The sequence below is a fragment of the Wyeomyia smithii genome, chromosome 2, assembly GCF_029784165.1.
Source record: "Wyeomyia smithii strain HCP4-BCI-WySm-NY-G18 chromosome 2, ASM2978416v1, whole genome shotgun sequence".
Lineage (NCBI taxonomy): Eukaryota > Metazoa > Arthropoda > Insecta > Diptera > Culicidae > Wyeomyia > Wyeomyia smithii.
Genome location: NC_073695.1, coordinates 170,560,017 through 170,579,068, shown reverse-complemented (window position 1 = coordinate 170,579,068; position 19,052 = coordinate 170,560,017). Strand labels below are relative to the sequence as shown.

At 37.6% G+C, this 19,052-nt stretch overlaps 2 protein-coding genes across 4 annotated transcripts in view; one reads left to right on the top strand and one right to left on the bottom strand.

Annotated features, from left to right (window-relative positions):
• LOC129723416 (uncharacterized) overlaps positions 1–1,596 on the top strand; it is a 266,536-nt gene extending 264,940 nt beyond the window's left edge. For all 3 annotated transcript variants that reach the window (XM_055677619.1, XM_055677620.1, XM_055677621.1), the window contains one exon: positions 859–1,596. In XM_055677619.1, coding sequence (XP_055533594.1) covers positions 859–1,055 — 197 coding nt within the window. In that variant the 3' untranslated portion in view covers positions 1,056–1,596. The remainder of the gene's footprint in view (positions 1–858) is intronic.
• A 3,746-nt stretch (positions 1,597–5,342) lies between these two features.
• On the bottom strand, positions 5,343–6,837 carry LOC129720206 (uncharacterized). Its single transcript, XM_055671654.1, has 2 exons — positions 5,901–6,837; positions 5,343–5,383 (listed from the first exon to the last, which is right to left on the bottom strand). The coding sequence occupies exons 1-2, from the start codon at positions 6,835–6,837 to the stop codon at positions 5,343–5,345; spliced, it is 978 nt and encodes a 325-aa protein (XP_055527629.1).
• Between the last annotated feature and the right edge of the window lie 12,215 nt (positions 6,838–19,052).

Sequence of the window (19,052 nt, the reverse complement as noted above, 5' to 3'; positions counted from 1 at the left end):
GTTAATGTTCGACAATAGTTAATTTGGTGTTTTGCTTCTTTCTTTGTTTTGTTATTTCTATCAATTTTAATGCGACACTTTGATTGATGCTTATGCTTAAAAAAATCCGATCAAATCATCGGAACAATACATGTTTCCCTTTAAACAATGCTGAGAATCATTTTTCCTGTCTTCATTTCTAAAGTTTTCAGCCTGCGGCAGGTTAGCCTCGTGATAAGAATGATGTTTCAGACAGACAAACAAGAAGACAAATTGGAAAAAACTGAGATGATCAAATTTATACTAAAATTCGCTAATCCTGTGTTTTGAGAATATCTTATTTCATTATTAATTTCAATTGACTGAAAGCTATATCAACTTTAAAGTTAAGAAGTATAGTTTAGTATAGCAATCAAATGTTTGTTTTCAATTATGCTAACCGCACACAGTACTATTTTGATTCCCTATGTAAATTCTTTGTGTCGCATAACTGACGTTATTTTTAAACTTGTCATTCTATCCGATTTCAATTGAGGGCGATGCACCTTCAGGTTGCATCTATATTTAGTACAAGAACTAGGCCTGAAACAGAAATTAATGAAGCAGTAATTCAGTCGGAAAGTTTCTTTTCATGAGCGCGTTCATGCAGAACCCCGAAGGCGAAATTCGAACCCTTTTTTTCGTCATGTTGTCATTGAAACAAGTTCGTATACATAACGAATCCCAGCTGCCTGCTGGTGGTATCTTTCCGTACTCATCCTTACCAACGCTGTCATCGTCCTTGCAGTAGTTGACGAAATCTTTCTTTTCTATTTGGCAGAATGTTTTTTTTTCTATTTCAATCTTTTTTTCTTGCTACCTTCTCTGTTTACCCCGTAGGATTCGGCGATTTTGTTCCAGCACAGGGAGTGAAAGACGACTCTGAACTTTCCATCGCATTGTGCTCACTGTATTTGCTATTTGGTATTGCGCTGCTAGCGATGAGCTTCAATCTGGTGCAGGAGGAAGTTATCTCCAACGTGAAAAGCGTCGCCCGAAGACTTGGCATACTGAAAGAGGAAGAGGTGGACGATTGAGAAAGTTTTTTTCTCTCTCGCTTAGGTTTGACTTACCAACGAACCAACGATGGGTTCCGGGGGTACGTAGGTAGGTGTAGTGTTAAATGCAAATATGGAAAGCTTACTGAGAACCGTAAACTTTTCGGTCGGAAGTTTGATTTTCCCTTTCGTTATCGTTACTTTTCCGGTTATGAGTATCCATCTCTATGCAGGTGGTCTGTTTATGGTTGGGAAATGGAATGTAAATTGAAGAATCAATTCAGATATACAATGGAAAGTAAACTCTCTAAGCTAGTTGAAAGTTAGTGTTTCAGAACCATTGACGAATGAAACCACCCGGTACAGTTAATAGTAGTTGCTGGTTTTTCTTTATTATTATTTTGTAATATGTCGACATATGTTCAAAAATTGAAAGCAAAAACAACTCAAAAAAGAAGAAAAAGTATATGCAATCATGCTCAAAACGGAAGAAAAACTTTTCTGATCAATAAAAGATTGTCATTTTCATTAGTTGTAGCGCTCAATACTTTAGTATAAAAAATATAGGAAGGAAATATAAGGCAGCACTGGTAAGAATTAATAAGTCTTTTCCATATTGAGAAAGTTTCCCAGATGTGATGCACACAGTCAAATTAAACCAGATGTATTTATAACCTCATTGCAGTTCATTTCGTTTATCCAATGGAATGACTTTACAAAATAAATATTGTTATAGAAGCGACTGAAAATATGTATACTGAAAGCACTCATTCTAGTGATTTGAGTATTGCTCAACTTATCGAAACCTTCCATATGCAGTATTCTCTTCTATTTGCAAATGACACTTTAACATTGTTGGTCTTGTCATTACTTCTCACTATCCGTAGCTAGACCACACATCGAACTTGCTTCTTCAGACTTTACAATAAAGCATCAAACTGTGCAAACTATCGAAGATCCCCAGTTCAGTGCAATAACCACCGGTAATTGTGTCTATCGTTTCGGACCAGAATCAGTACTATGCGAATAGTGGAATCTGGCGAGACATGCAACTGATGGAAAGTTTATTTGCAGTTCGTACGGTGGCGGGATTTGAATCATGTACATATAATGTGGCGTACACAGGCCATATGTTTCTGGTCCTCGTTGGACTTCTACTTAGTTGTTAGTTGGCTGTTTTCTGCATAGAAATAGGAAAACTGTGTGCCGGGATAGTTGTTTGTGTTCTGTTTTGCTGTTGCACTGTTTGACGGGTATCACGCTAAGATTTACGATTAACTGGCGGTAATTGGAAAAGGTGGGCGAGCGGTGCTTCTTTTTTAAAATTTGATTTTTAGTTACTCCGGTAGCAGAAGGGAATGCTAGCAACAGGTCTTAAGAGTGTTTATTGTGCACTCTCTACCAAAATTATCGGAGCATGTTGATACAGGTTCAAATCGAGTACCAAACACAATTGGCTAATGTTACATGGAAGTTGATTCATATCCACAATAAAGCGCGTCGTAGATTGCATGAGAAATTTCCAAGAATTTTAGTAAACTGTTCAGATGTTTAGAAAACCTGTTTTGGTAATAGGAATCTTTATTTCGTTTTTTTTTTTGACGTTCTACAAGGTATTTATTTAAATTACCTGCTTACAGTGTTCAATTGCTATTATCAGGTCATGACCAGAAATATTATTTATTTGCTTCCTACCAACAGACATGTATTATCCAAATGGTGACCGGACTACTACACTAAAAATTAAGACAACAGTTCTCTAAGGGCCCCTTCAGCGGTGGTCTATTTTTGAAACAACTTTCTACTAGATTTACACCAGCGAAACCTGAATAGAACCAGCTAATATAGACCAATTTTTCGTTCTCCGCACCGGTGTTGTATATCTTGTTGTTTTAAACCGCTGACATCTGTCACACTGTCGACAATTCAATAGCCCATGCTATCAGTTAATGAGACTTGTTATAATAAAAACACTCAATATTTAACAAACGGAAATTCGATCATTTTTATGCACATTGAACGATTACTGTAGCAAGACACTTTATATCCACAAGACTTTATGGATTTGACGGTTTGACCCGAGCGTCAGTGACATTTCTCAGGATGGATTGGTATGATCGAAAATTTCTGCTACAAGTAGGGTTTTGGAGGATAGCGAAAAATATTGTCATTGTGCAGCTCGATTTTCGCTATTTTCGAGTAGGTCACATACTGCCAGTTATGCTTCAAGCTTAAAAGGAGCAGTCATTGTCATTTGTCCTGCGGCTCATCTAACCCGCGAGGTCAAAAAATACGAAAAACGAAACATAACGCCCCCCAGCGATCATTTAGTTTTGTTCGAGTTGCTCGAAACTAAATGCTCAATGTCACCCCAGCATTTTGAACCTTTTCAGTTCAGTGTCTTCGAGGAACATTTTTCTGGCCTCTTAAGTTCTCCTCTAGTCCCAATACAATTAAGGCGAATAGCCAACATATTTGTCATCCTGGTGGTTGCAAACCAAGTAGTTAAGCCTACGGTTATGGTCTTCCAGAATTCCCCCTTTTGCTGGTCGGTTTTCTTGAAGCCAAAAACGACAAACCTGTTTATTTTCTTTTTCAGAAAAGCTACAAAAATTAATTGTGAATTGTCATAAAAAAATCTTTGTTTTGTTTATTCCCCAACACTCGCAAAATGCTTATATGGAAATAGCTAAAAATGAGGTATTCAATTAAAATATGACATTTTACCACCTATTGGTAGCGTACAAAGGGTTTTAGGACGATCTATTTCTTGTTCCAAAAAGTGCGAAAATAGACCAAAATGTATACCAGTTTCAAATTTTTTCAATTTAGATCCACCGCTGAAGATGCCCTAAGCATGGCAACAACATTAGAACGAAGCACTTCAATAGATAAATGAGCCGTTGAGAGCAAAAGTGGTACATGTGCCATTGAGTAAATTTTTCAGGAGACGCAATAAACGAAAACACTCAAATAGTAAATTATTTTCAACAATTTTTTCTAACATAACTGCACAAAATCATTGCTGGAATGGCTTCAAAAGACGGTACATGAAAGCATAACGAGTTCTGGTTGAGAAACCTACACAAACTTCAATGGAATAACATGTACCACTTTTGTTCTATGGGAAAAATAATGACAACCAGAAAACGCTGAGAGCAAAAGTGGTACATGTCCAGTGCGAGCATGAAGGGTGCATTATGGCTCTCTAATTTCAGGATATAGAACATTCATGTCTTCAGCAGAGCTGTCCAAGTAATTGAGTACTATGGAATGATGATCTGTTTGTTAAGGAATTCTGTCACTTTGTGGCGCTAGTGTATATGTAACAGAAGACATTTTAAATAATCTAGATCAACTGGGGCCAATTAAAAAGAAAATATTGATAATAACTACACAATGGACCCAGGTTCAACTTTCGGTAGACTACCGGTTGCCCTCCGGATCCAGAAATACCGTAGAAAAGGAAAACTGAAAATTATTTTGGCTATAACTCTGGTATAAGTTATCAGATCTCGGCTTTTTTATGATATTATGGTTTATTTTTGCATGTGATAGTTTCGAAAAAAAAAACACAGAAAATATTAGGACCTATTCTTTAAAGCAGACAGTGTATGTAGTTAGAGGAGCGACAAATGAGTGAACTGAAAATATGATACAACCTTGGAAAAATACCCAAGTAACAAAATCGGTTATATCAAAGTTGTTTAGTATATGATACAACTAAAACATAAAACCTTCAATGCCGACCATGCGGTTATAACAACCTACTTACAACAGCTACAAACATGTGTTATGGCTAGTTGGCCCAGCTTTATTGCAGTCATCAAAACTTCATATACGCTCCAACATAGGACCAGATATTTTATACAACCCGATTTACTTACCACATAATGGCCTCGAAATTTTAATTGAGATGTAATGTGAATGCTATCGACTGTGACGTGTATCTATTATTGCTTGGATTTTCGGCTCATCAGTCTTTAAGCTGAACTAAACGAAGTACTGCCTCTTTTCCTTCAACGTTTCGACAATATATTTTGTCTTTATCAAGAAGTCTACAAAAAACAAAGCAGAGATGTGTTTTCCCTATTTTGAAACCTTTTTCGAATGTCTGGTACTTACTAAAGCTTTTCGTTTTGTTTTCATTTGTAACTTATATAATACATAATTAACTGTGGTCTGTTTGCGTTTATCACATAAAATGGAACTATTTTAAATAATTTTTGTCATTGAATAATCTAGAAAAACTTGTACTCGGAAAAACATTATTTATGGTCACAATTGTTAATTTTCTACTAGTGTGTTGTCGAAAGCTTATCTAGATCAGATTGTCTGAGTGCGCATGATTGTCAGTTTCATGACGTCTATGAATTTTATGTTGTTTATTATTGTTTTTTACTGTGTTAAACACACCTGCATAAATAGAACTTAACCCGTCTGTATCACTTTTCTTGTTAACTGTATTGTTGTTCGTTGCTATGTGGCATATTTCCAGAATCGGTAGTGCTGTTGTGTTTCTGTGTTGGTCGAGTATTTTAACATTGTTAAGATCTAATGTGTGTTGGGTTCTAATACAGTGGTGCAAGAGTGCTGTCTTTTCACTTAGTGTTGCGAATTGTGGATCTTCTATGTCGGTGCCTGTGTCAACAAGTTTCTGCAGTGCATTCAAGTTCGATCTGTGTCCCTTAATTCGTGTTTTTAACTTATTTGTAGTCATGCCAATATATTGTGAACTGCAGTCGTTGCATGAAATACTATAAATAACATTGGTGTGGTCGTCTTTTGCTATTTTATCTTTTGTTTGTGTATAATATTGTTTGGCCATGTTTGTCTTTCGTGTGGCTAACTTAACTGTTTTGTAATCGTTTTTCAGGAACTTACTGATCTTATCGGTGAGATACGGAATGTATGCTATTGACCGGTAAGTGTATTCCAGGTGTTCACTCGGCGATTGGTTGGAACTATGTTGCTCGGTACTCCTACAGTTTCTCTGGTTGATCAGGCGATGTCGCAGTGTCTTAGGGTAGTCGTTCAGCTTCAAATGTTGATCCATTATGTTGACTTTTGCAGACTCCGATAGGCCGGTGGACAACCTGTTCACTCTACTAATAAAATTGATGGCCATGTTTATTTTTTGGTGAGGTGGATGCGCCGAAAAATAGTTTAGAAAACGGCCACTTGCAATCGGTTTTTGGTACCATTCCGTCGATATATGTTGATCATCGTGCCTGACAAGTAGCATGTCAAGGAAAGGTAACCGGTTGTTTTCCTCTGTTTCACAGGTAAACTGGATGTTAGGGTTGTAGCTATTAAAAATCTTGAGCACGTAGTCAAGCTGATCGAGTGGAATGGCAGTGACTAAATCGTTCACATATTTTTTGATGAACGGCACTTTGATTTTAAGCTGTTTGAGTACGCAATCAAGCAATACCTCTGTGACAAGCTCCGCTACAATTGGCGATAAAGGGTTGCCCATAGCTGTTCCGAAGACCTGTTGGTGGTACCGTCCATCAAATTTGAAGAAACTAGCGTCGATGCAAAATTCAACCAGCTCCAGAAACAGGTCCAAGCAAATGTTCTTAGCGTTTGGTCTTATTTGGTCCCAGTAACAAATTACGTCATGGCATACTAGTTCCTTTGGAATGCATGTGAACAATGAAACCACATCCAATGAAATCAACGAATATCCAACAGGTAACGTGACAGTGTTGATGAAATCGCAAAACTCGAAGGAATCTTTAATGTTGTATGCACTATCCATGGAATTTTGAATAATTCTTCCTACGAACTTTGAAAGTTCATAGGACGGCGCCGTCATATTAGGTACTACAGGTCTCAAAGGTAAACCAGGTTTGTGCGCTTTAGGTAACCCGTAAATTCTTGGGCATAGTGCGTTCTGCGATTTCAGGTTGGAAGCAGTTTTTTTGTCGATTAGTTTCAGATTATGTAACCGCTCCACCAAAGAATTGTTTTTGCGTTGAAAAGAAGTGATACGCGCCGCAGGAATTCGGTTGGGAATAAATATTTAATTGAAACTCAGTTCCTCTTAACTAAGGTGATAAATAAATAAATGCCATGATTTGGAGTATTTTGTTAAATGTTTGCCGTTATCTAGCATTAGATTTTCAAAACAATGGAGTGGTTTTGTTATTCTCGTAAAAGAAAATGCTGATTTCAGATATAATTACAAAAGTTTGCAATTTTTCCATTCAATGCGACATGTTGTTTTAGAATAAAACCCCGGACGAATTTAAAATCTTCGTCATAACAAATTCTTATAATTTGATCAGAACATAGCATATCATAACCTAAGTCAACCTAACAAAGCATTCGTCTGGCTATGTTTCGATCATGAAGTTTTATTCAAGTCACAATAATAACCTACATGGCGGGGTTGCCATAACAAATTCTGTTCAAAAGGAAATCACAACTTGAAAATTTATTTTAGCTTTAAGAGGGACTATCATACAACTTCACGGTTTATGTATTTTTGGTTTTATTTGGTTGTTATGAAAGTCAATATAAAACAAATTTATGACCGTTTTAGAAACTGTGAGGCTAAGTTATATTATGGTAGACATATGATGGTTTGTAAAGCCTATTTGCAGAACATATTTCATGACTATCAAATAAAATCTACTTATAATCGAAGGTTTTCATGCAAGACAACTTGAAACAAAAACAAAACCAGAATAAATTCTTGAAGCATTCTAAATGTTACTTGGGTATACACCGTATTCAGATGGGACCAGGACCTATTTTTCAACATTAATCTCGTTTACGGTAACTCCGTATCTTTCTGAGGGCTATCTGATGGTAAATTCGAGTTACATTCTGTCATGAGATCATTTATTTTCGTGGGACTTTTCTTAAAAATTAATATCTTTAATGGTGATGATGATGATGATGGTCCCGCCACATACCCCTACAAAGGTTTGAGCTGGACGATTTATCTATAGATAATTAATATAATCACAATCTCAATCAGTTATACAAAAAAAAAAACGAACTGAATCCATTTCCAGATATAAACTTCTTCAAAAACTTTACTTGATTCACATCGGTAAAGACGTGAATTGCTGTAGAGCTACACAAAGCTAGCACAGGGTTTTCATGACCTTCAGTCAGACTAACTACAACTACTTCATGCATATTCTCTAAGCATTCAAATAACAATTTGAGTTTCAATTGTAAAAGAATCCATTTATATCTGACTTCCGCGCGCGAGGCTCAAACTTATGTAGTCACTTTCTATTATTTTTTAAGCTACAACAACATAAAGGAAAAAAAAATCCATCATCACCACCGCGACGAACACAGTAGTTTTGTCAATATATGTTGAAAAAAAAAAGATCTAATATAAAATGTAAATAAAATTTTACAACACAATCATACCCGTTCATGAAAAACTTCGTCAGTTACAGGCTTCAATTAAACAATCAATAAATAAATAGGTTTCCAAAAATAAGTATTTCATCCAAAATAAATCCGTTGTTTAAACTTCGTCATATAAACTCTCGTCATTGTTAAAAGCTTTTAAATTTCGTTCTGTACAACAGAAACTTTCACGTGTGAAATACATTGTCTCTTGAACTCCGCAAGTGTTGGTGCACGTTTAACATGTCTTGGCATCGAATTGAAAAAAATTATACCTTTATAAAATAATGAATTCTATGAAGCTCTGGTTAAAAAGAAAGGTGTTCTTATTTCATCCGCGTTTCTAGTGTTATATCTATGAAAATCACTTCCTCTTTCAATTCGATCACATAAATATTGAGGTAGCAAACCATTAATAATTTAAAAAAAGAACACCATAGATAAATAAACAATTCGTTGCTTCACGGATAACCATTGCAAAGCGTCCAACATAAAAGCAGAGGAAGTTAATCTATCACAATTTAAAATCAAACGCATTATTCTATTCTGCAAACGCTGTAACAAAAATTGTGTGTTATTGGCCAAATACAAAAAGGTAGGGCAAAAATCCTAATGGGGCGAGATGATTGACTTGTATAGCTGTATTTTACTACTAATTGTTAATTCGTTTTTCAAACGACATGATATTCCATACTTCTTGGCAATTTTCTTGATGACATTGTCAATGTGAGCGTTGAACTTTAGGTTGTCATCAATAATCACGCCAAGATATTCAATCTCCCGAACGCGACCAATTGTCTCATCATCTATTATAACAGAGACATGGTAGTACCGGTGGTTCACGTGGTGGCCATCTTGGAGCATATTTCGTTAAAAGATCATTTTACTTCTAGAATTGGTCTCGAAAAAAAAAACAGGAAGCTTTAGGAACACTTTTAAAATTGACATTTTACGCTAGTTCCGGATCTTTCGGTTAAATTATTTCTTTTCTAGTCAATCCCGCAGAAGCAGTTTCGAAAAAATTAGGAAGCTCTAGGATCACTTTAGAAAATTGACCTCAATTACAGTATTTCTGGATCTTCCGGGAGGCTATCGGTAGCCTGCCAAAAGCCAAACTTGGGTCCAGTGTGTAAATATATATCTATATCAAAGACCTCAGAGAGTTATCCACTAAATTGGCCACAGCATACGAGTTGATACTGAAATAGATAAAACTCTTTCTGCTACAAAATAGTCACGGGTACACTAGCGCCACGTAGTGAGAAAATTCCAAAACAGACAGATCTTCATCTGAAAGTACTCAATCACTTGACCAACTTTGCTGAAAACATGATTGTTCTATATCCTAAGATCTTCGACTTACAATTCATCTAATATGCACAGACTGGACATGTACCACTTTTGCTCTCAACGAAATGGTGATTATGTTAATTACCAAAAATTGTTCTGGCTATAACTTTGGTTTAGGTTATCAGATCTTGGTTTTTCTTGGATATTCTAGTACGTTATTAGGTTCTGCATCAATTTATGCAAAAAACCCCAAAAGTGTAAACTGGCACATGTACCACTTTTGCTCTCAACGGCTCAAATGAAATTCAAACACGGACGAAACTCTGTTGAACGCTCGTTGAAGACCAATGATTAAACTATTGGAACTGTTAGGGCATCTTCAGCGGTGGTCCAAATCGTTATTTTGTTCTATTTTTTTGGAACAAACTCAAATTCACTGCTGCACCGGTGGTGTAAATTTTGTTTTATACCAGATCTAAATTGAAAAAAATTGAAACTGGTATACGTTTTGGTCTTTTTTTATCACTTTTTGGAACAAGAAATAGATCGTTCTTAAACCCTTTGTACGCTACCAATAGGTGGGTAAAATGTCATATTTTAATTGAATACCTCATTTTTAGCTATTTTCATATAAGCATTTTGCGAGTGTTGGGGAATAAACAAAACAAAGATTTTTTATGACAATTCACAATTCATTTTTGTGGCTTTTCTGAGAAAGAAAATAAACAGGTTTGTCGTTTTTGGCTTCAAGGAAACCGACCAGCAAAAGGGGGAATTCTGGAAGACCATAACCGTAGGCTTAACAACTTGGTTTGCAACCACCAGGATGACAAATATGTTGGCTATTCGCCTTAATTGTATTGGGACTAGAGGAGAACTTAAGAGGCCAGAAAAATGTTCCTCGAAGACACTGAACTGAAAAGGTTCAAAATGCTGGGGTGACATTGAGCATTTTGTTTCGAGCAACTCGAACAAAACTAAATGATCGCTGGGGGGCGTTATGTTTCGTTTTTCGTATATTTTGACTTTGCGGGTTAGATGAGCCGCAGGACAAATGACAATGACTGCTCCTTTTAAGCTTGAAGCATAACTGGCAGTATGTGACCTACTCGAAAATAGCGAAAATTGTTCGAATCAAGCTGCGCAATGCCACCCAATATCCTCAAAACCCAAACTAAGTTTTAGGAACTGCAAGGTTTTGAAAGATTGATGAAACTAAAACGGAAGATGAACACCTACGCGATCAAATATTTTTCGCTATCCTCCGAAACCCTACTTGTAGCAGGAATTTTCGATCATACCAATCCATGCTGAGAAATGTCACTGACGCTCGGGTCAAACCGTCAAATCCATGAAGTCTTGTGGATATAAAGTGTCTTGCCAAAGTAATCGTTTAATGTGCGTAAAAATGATCGAATTTCCGTTTGTTAAATATTGAGTGTTTTTTATTATAACAAGTCTCATAAACTGATAGCATAGGGTATTGAATTGTTGACAGTGTGACAGATGTCAGCAGTTTAAAACAACAAGATATACAACACCGGTGCGGAGAACGAAAAGTTGGTCTCTATTAGCTGGTTCTATTCAGGTTTCGCTGGTGTAAATCTAGTATAAAGTTGTTTCAAAAATCTTTGAGAACTCTTTGGGGTACTCTTTGTAGAGTTCTTGGTGGAGCGTTTAAATTGATCTGGCGAAGAATGCCCGGATTATCAACCCACATTGGCCACAGTCATAGTACGAGGTCAGGCCGAACTTGAAGGGCGCTAAGATGGAGAAGTTGACAACGATCCTCATAACGAGTGTGCGCCTTGGGCTGTCTCCTTTGCAAGAGGCAGGCACAAAATGGCATCGCTTGCCCTTTATGGGCATCTACATTTGCAGTTAACAATTGAAAAAAAAAATTAAATTGGGACTTTTTTGAAGAATTGCTCAGATGCTTTACGCCCAATCTTGCCCCATTATTCTCTGATTTCTATGCATGATCTGTTGAATAGTTGATTACTTCTTCGTGATTATTATTACAATCTACTGATTTATTCATACAACCTGCTTATTTCCAAGAGTTTCGTTTTAAATATAAAATTCGAATCATCGACATCTTTGTTTTTCGCCGACAGGATTGCTAGTGCATCCAATCATGGTTCACATGGTTCTAAAAGATATTCGTATACATATTCGTAATAAGTTTCTCTTTCGTCGATATTGGGCGAAAAAATATAGAGGGAACGGAATCTATTGAACGAAAATCTCAACTGATAGTTCTCCACTGCTAATTGTTAACAACTGTTTCGAAAAAAATTCTGCAGTCGGCTGCTGAAACTGCGAAATCAAGTAGCTCAAATAATTACAAATCCTTGACAATTGAATTATTTTTTCAAGGTGGATCGGATTTCTGATTGTTCCTCAGTGTCAAAAAAAAAAATTAAATACGATTCTAGTTCTTTCTAGGTAAACATTTGGAGATGGTTATTACGAAAAATCAGATGGGTTGTGTGAGAGCCACGGCCGCAAAATTGAGTGATCGCAAATTATGACTTCGGGGCAAACTTCTTTTCTTCAATAATTCATCCAGTTATAGTAGCTTATATTACGACAGACTGTTTTGTATGAATAAATTTGTGTCAATAGCTTTAATCTAACACAAATAAAAATTGCTCTCTGAAAATACAGGGTCCGTCAATCGAACTCATTATTACGTTGCACACTAAACCCAACGCGGGTGACCTCTCGTCGTTTTATTTATATTGTTTCTTAGCTGTCAGATGATGTATGTGTTGCAAAACGGTAGAAGAACATAGTTTGTGAGTTGTACGATTCACATGTGTGCCGAAGTTTTGTATACCATAAGTCAAAAGCCGGAAGTACAAAAAAACGATATAGAGGGGGACGTCCGGCTACTGTGGTAACACTTGTCGACGAACTGTCACTAAATTGGCAGGGAATCTCAACAAATCTGATCAAAATCTACATCTGATGCTGAAAAATCCATCTTCAGACCCCCAGAAAGTACCTTTCGGTGAGGCATAAACAAAAATAAGTAAATCGCCTGTGGCCCGTGGTTAAATTCAAAGACGAACAAGTTTAACTTGCCCTATAGGTCATTCCATACGAAGTGACCACGAAAAAGCACAAACTTGGACACGACCATCACAGATTTTGCTCAAAGTTTGGGGAATATTTCATCTACTGTCTCTTTGGAAAAATCCCAATTTTGGTTTAGATTGGAATACCCCCCGCTCTGTTGGACCCCCCTCTTTATTGCAAAGTTACGCAATTTTTGTCAAAAATCTCTTTTTTCTTTTTCTTACAATACATAGACGTAAGATGTCCGAAAAATACTGATAGATGGTTTGCGAAGAAAATAAATCAAGGAATCCAGAAAAAATATAAGTTTTGGCCGAAAGTGTTGCCAGATAAATTATTTTTGTGTTCGAAAAATAAATTTACATTTTTTGGCAAGAGCAGCCATTTTTATTTTAAATTTGATAATTTTATCGTGTTCTTTGGAAAATTTCACATAAGAAACAAATATCATCCCGAGGTAAAATGAGCCAATCTCGAAACATAACATTTTTAGGAAAAAAGTTGTAAACTTCGTGATTATTTTGTTTTATAATTTATAGACGTAAGACACCCGAAAAATAGTGATAGGTGAATTTTGAAGAAAATAAACCAGGGAATCCAGAAAAAATACTATTTTTGACCGGAAGTGTTGCCAGACAGATTATTTTTGAATTTTAAAACGAAATTTGCATTTCTCGGCAAATGCAGCTAAGTTCATTTAAAATTTGATAGTTTCATCGTATTTCTTGGAAAATTTTACGTAAGAAACACTTGTCACCCCGTGGTAGTATGAGCCAATCTCGAGATATAGCATTTTTACTAAAATAGTTTTGAATTTCGTAATTAATTGTTTGTAAAATATACCATTCTCGAGATTGACTCATATTAGCACGGAATGGTAAATGCTTCTTACGTAAAATTTTTCGAGAAATACGATGAAATCACCTAATTTAAAATAAAACTAGCTGCATTGGCCGGAAAATGCAAATTTATTTTTAAAATACAAATTTAATCTGTCTGGCAACACTTCCGGTAAAAAAAATATTTTTTCTGGATTCCCTGATTTATTTTCTTCAAAATTCAGCTATCACTATTTTTCGGGTGTCTTACGTCTTCAAATTGTAAATGAAGTTAATGACGAAGTTTACAACTTTTTTCGTAAAAATGTTATATCTCGAGATTGGCTCATATTATCTCGGGATGATAATTGTTTCCTATGTGAAATTTTCCAAGGAACACGATGAAATTATCAATTTTAAGATAAAAATGGCTGCATTTGCCGAAAAATGTAAATTTAGTTTTCAAATAAAAAAATTATTTATCTGGCAACACTTTCGGCCAAAACTTATATTTTTTCTGGATTCCTTGGTTTATTTTCCTCAAAAACCATCTATCAGTATTTTTCGGACATCTTACGTCTATGAATTGTAAGAAAAAGAAAAAAGAGATTTTTGATAAAAATTGCGTAACTTTGCAATAAAGAGGGGGGCCCTACAGAGCGGGGGGTATTCCAATCGACACCAAAATTGGGATTTTTCCAAAGAGACAGTAGATGAATAATTCCCCCAACTTTGTGCAAAATCTATGATGGTCGTGTCCAAGTGGCATGTACACTTCGTATGGAACGACCCCTGTACATTTTTAGAAAGTGATATAGTTTTTTTTTTAAGTGAAATTATTTTCAGTTAAATAGAATGATTTTTAGGTAAAATGATTTTGTTTTGATATATTCACCTCTTTGTTACAATACTAGACCCTGCCATATGGTGGCTCTGAAAAGACTTAAAATGGCCTCTGGGGTTAATTTTTGACTTCTGTGCATCGTTCCGATTACGGAAACACTCATATTGGATGGAATTCGGTCATTTTAGGTTGTTATTCAGAAACCCAAAGGCACTTCTTGGAGTTTTAAAATAGCGCATGGAGTCTATTACCGACCTCTTAGTATCATCCTGGTACCAGAAATACTCATGTTGCGAGCATTTCGAGCTGTTTCCCAAAAACCAAAAATTGCCATCTTGGACTTGAAAATGATGTCTGGGGTCAAATTTTGGTTTCTGTGCACTATCCCGATCATTTTAGCTGCTTTCCGAAAAAATGGTTGAGATGTGTGTTGCATCATGGAAACATTTCTTTTACTCTAAAATCCTCAATTTACAATTTTGGCTCTATTAAGCTACTCAAATAATTCTCGAGTTGTGTAGAAATTAGTGTTTCCAGTTGTATGGGAGCTCTCGTCTTTAGAGGAAAGAGATATGTCAAACTATCATAGAAACATTCATTGTACCCGAAGAATGTAATTTGTTTATTTATTTATTAATTTATTTATTTATTAATTAATCAATTAATTTATTTATTTATTTATTTATTTATTTATTTATATTTATTTCCATCTGACCCGCAGTGATCTTAATGAAATGTTGATACACTAACAACAACAAACAAAGAACGAAGTGCAACATTAACAAACAGATTTCCAGCAATACAAACTATCTAACAAGCAATCGAAACATTTTTAAACTATCTTATGCACTGCATGAATCGTCTTAACCTATTCTTGAAAACGTCAATGGTTACATTAAAGTCAAAATAGTCAAAAAATCTATTGAATACGTCACACATCGCCCTAATAGGTTCGTTCTGGCCGTAGTTAGTACGTTGGTAGTCAAGTCGTAGAAAGTTCCATGATCTCAGACTTCTCGCAGGCACACAGATGTTGAGTTGAGAGAGAATGGCCGGGGCATCAATTTGTTCAGCAAAAAGTTTCCCCACAAAAACAGCTCTCGATATACTTCTCCTTTTTGCTAAAGTGTCCTTATCCAGTAAACGGCAGCGATCAATGTATGGAGGAAGCTCACTCGGGTTATTCCATGGTAGAGTACGTAGTGCATAACGGATGAACCTGCTTTGCACTGACTCAATTCTATTCTTACAAATCTCCGCATTAGGGCACCAAACAACAACAGGTGTTTCTAGCACCGACTGCACCAGGGAAAAATATAATGAACGCCGGCAATATGGGTCTAAAAATTATTTCGCGATTCGAATTATAAACACTAGGTTTCTATTCGCTTGTGCAATTATGCTCGTGTAGTGATCTCTAAAGGACATTTGAGAATCTAAGAGCACCCCGAGATCCTTAACTACAGTGACTCTTTCAAGCGGCTGACCAAAGATTGTGTAACTCCATAGGATTGGTTTTTTTCTACGGGGGAATGAAATCGCAGAGCATTTGGAGATACTAACTGTCAGGCAATTGTGTGTGCACCAGTTATAGAAAGCATCAATGTACTGCTGTAGTTCCTCACAGTCAGCTGTAGATCTTACGACGAGGAAAAAGTAATGGTTTATCATACTAAATTTTACAATATTTGCATGATTAGTTCTCGAGTTGTGCAGATATTCGTTTTGTATGTCAGCCATCCTAAGAGAAAAGGAGGTTTATAAAAACCATCATAGAAACTTTTCTTGCCCTCGAAAACCTTCAACTGCCAAACTTGATTCCATTTGCTTGATTAGTTCTCGGGTTATGCAGAAATTTATGAAACACATAACCCGAGAACTTCTATGGGACACCACCATTTCAAAAGGAGGAGAGGTTTCAGACTATCATAATATCCTTGTCCGGTCCCGGCTATACAAATTTTAACACGGCCTCCGAGCTGTGTGAGGTGTTTGAGAACATTATCCTCAACAAACATGGCAAGGTACACGGAGGGTGTAAACGGTCTGGCAAGTAACCAGTTCGGTTTCCGGAAAGGCAAGTTCATCCTATTCGCCACCAAGATGGCGGAGGTAGCACTCCAGCGCAAGAGAAACAACATACGCTACTGCGCAATCGTCACGCTTGACGTAAAGAATAAGTTCAATAGCGCCAGTTGGAATTCCATCGCGCTTGCGCTCAGGAGCATCCATGTACGGGTGTCGCTGTACAAGATTCTGGAAAATTACTTCCAGAATCGAGTACTTGTTTACAACACGGAGGAGGCTCAGAAGTGTGTCCCAATCACCGCAGGAGTTTCGCAAGGTTCCATTCTGGGCCCGGTGTTAAGGGAAGTCATGTATGACGGAGTGTTGTAACTTAAGTTCCCTGTAGGGGTTGTGATCGTCGGCTTTGCGGACGACAAAACGCTAGAGGTTTACGGCTAGTCGATCGAGAAAGTCGAGTTGACGGCCGCGCACTGTATACGCAAGGTTGAGGATTGGATGCGCTCCAGGAAACTGACGGAGGTCACGGATGTGAATAACTACAAATCAGAGTCGGAGATTGCACCATTACTCCAAAGCGATCTTAGAAGCTCTTGGGGATTATGGTTGACGATAAGCTCACATTTAAGATTCACGTCAACTATGCTTGCAAGAAGGCTTCAACGGGTATTGCATCATTATCTCGAATGATGTCGAATAGCTCAGCGGTGCGCAACAAGCTCAAACTTCTTGCCATCTTGGATTCGATCATACTTAGGTATGAGGGCCCAGTGTGGTCCAACGCGCTAGGTACTGGCATTCATCGTGGTAAACTGGAAAGTACCTACAGGCTCCTGTGTCTGAGGGTTGCGAGTGCGTTTTGAACGGTGTCATACGACGCAATCTGCGTCCTATCCGGCTAGATCAACATAGCCATTAGGGAGAACATAGAATGCTTCAATCAACGTGACACAAGGAGCATACGAGGTACAAAAAGATCATTCTCGATGACCAGATGGCAGCAAGAATTGTCCAATTCTCCGAAGGAGGATGGACGCACCGACTTATTCCGGGTGGATCGGGAAGCGCCATGGAGGAGTTACTTCCACCTGACAGAAATCCTGTCAGGTCATGGCTGCTTCAGGCAGCATCTACAGAAGTTCGGGTATGCGGGGTCCCCCATGTGCCCAGAATCCGTGGACATACTCCACGAAAGAGAGTGTTGGGCATGTCTTGTGTAGTGAGCAGGCAAGACACTACTCCTGACAACCTAGTTCGGAGGATGTGTGAAGACCCGAACATCTGGAGGGCGGTTTGTGCAGCCGTATCTCCAATAGTCCTAGAGTTGCAAAGCAGGCGGCAGGTTGTCCACCGACACCCCAGTGTTAGCTAACTGCCTGTCTTCAGTTCAGTTAGCTAATTAGCTTGGAGACTTGATAGAGCCAGGAGGTTGTACAAACAGAAAAGCTGCTCCCTGAAGCAATACCTAGCGGTCGTTCCGGGGAGTATTCTAAGTTAGAGTATTAGTGTTAGATTTGATGTCAAGTAGACCGGTTTGGAAACCGTAGATTTCCCTCAAATAATAAATTTATATTTGAAGTTAAAGTTGTTTTTAGGGATGGGAAACTCATCGATAATTATCGATAGTGTCGATAGTTGCTGGCTATCGATATAATCGTAAGGCTTTCAGTTTCATCGATAGTTATTGATATTTCCCACGCATTGGCATTCATACTTCACAATGATGCCCGAACTGAAGAATGAAATTGACCTTGCTATTGTTGAAAGCGACTTCGACGCTTGTTCGCTCTCACACGAAATTCTCTTTCAAATTTATTCATTTATTTATTTTCGTCAAACAAAACTAAGGGGCCGTTCAATATTTACGGAAGCGAATAGGGGGGGTTGCAATTTTCTTACGCTATCTTACAGGGTATGGAGGGGGGAGAATTGATTATCTTACATAAGAAAAATATTGTTATTGCAGCTGTTCAAATACCCATGTTCATGAAAGCGTGTGTTGGGGCTGCAGTGGACTGTGACTGCGCCGGTCGGTAAACGTTGCTTGCGTTCCCAGCGGGAACCGAGCCGGATGGGAGCAGGCCCCTCTCGTTCCTTCCCAGGAGGGCAACTAGATTGGCCGGACTCCTTTGATCGGCTTCGCCTCATGAAGCCGCGACGTGATTGGCCTGGACTAGCCCACTTGGCTAGCAGCAATCAAACTCGAAGATATGAGCCTTGAAAAAGACTCTCAAAAAACTCTTTCAATTAACTCTTACGGGTGGAGACGGAGGACAGAATGTTCGGCGGTCGGGTGCAAACACAGAACTACTGTTTACACGAATTTCTTCTTCTTATTCTTAATATCTATTCTTCGCATTAAAGTTCTTCGCGGTACGCAATTTTTGCCCACCGATGCTACTGCTACTGCAGCTACTATTATTGCTGCTATTGTTCTCCTTTCACTGTCTGCTTTCTACTGTTTATCGTATCGCGGTTGGAAAAATACTAATAAATGCTGCCGCATCTGTTGCTCTTTTATATCATTCCGCAGTGCTGAAGTATACAAAGGGGCGGGGCTGAATCTCACACCGCTGTTTACCTACTGCGACGCAA

What these genes read in the sequence shown, in the direction of transcription:
- LOC129720206 (XM_055671654.1), bottom strand. Translation starts at nt 6,837, where the DNA reads ATGACGGCGCCGTCCTATGAACTTTCAAAGTTCGTAGGAAGAATTATT. An exon ending in GTATCTCACCGATAAGATCA is followed by an intron (nt 5,384 to 5,900) that starts GTAAGTTCCTGA and finishes TAAAATTCATAG; the next exon opens with ACGTCATGAAACTGACAATC.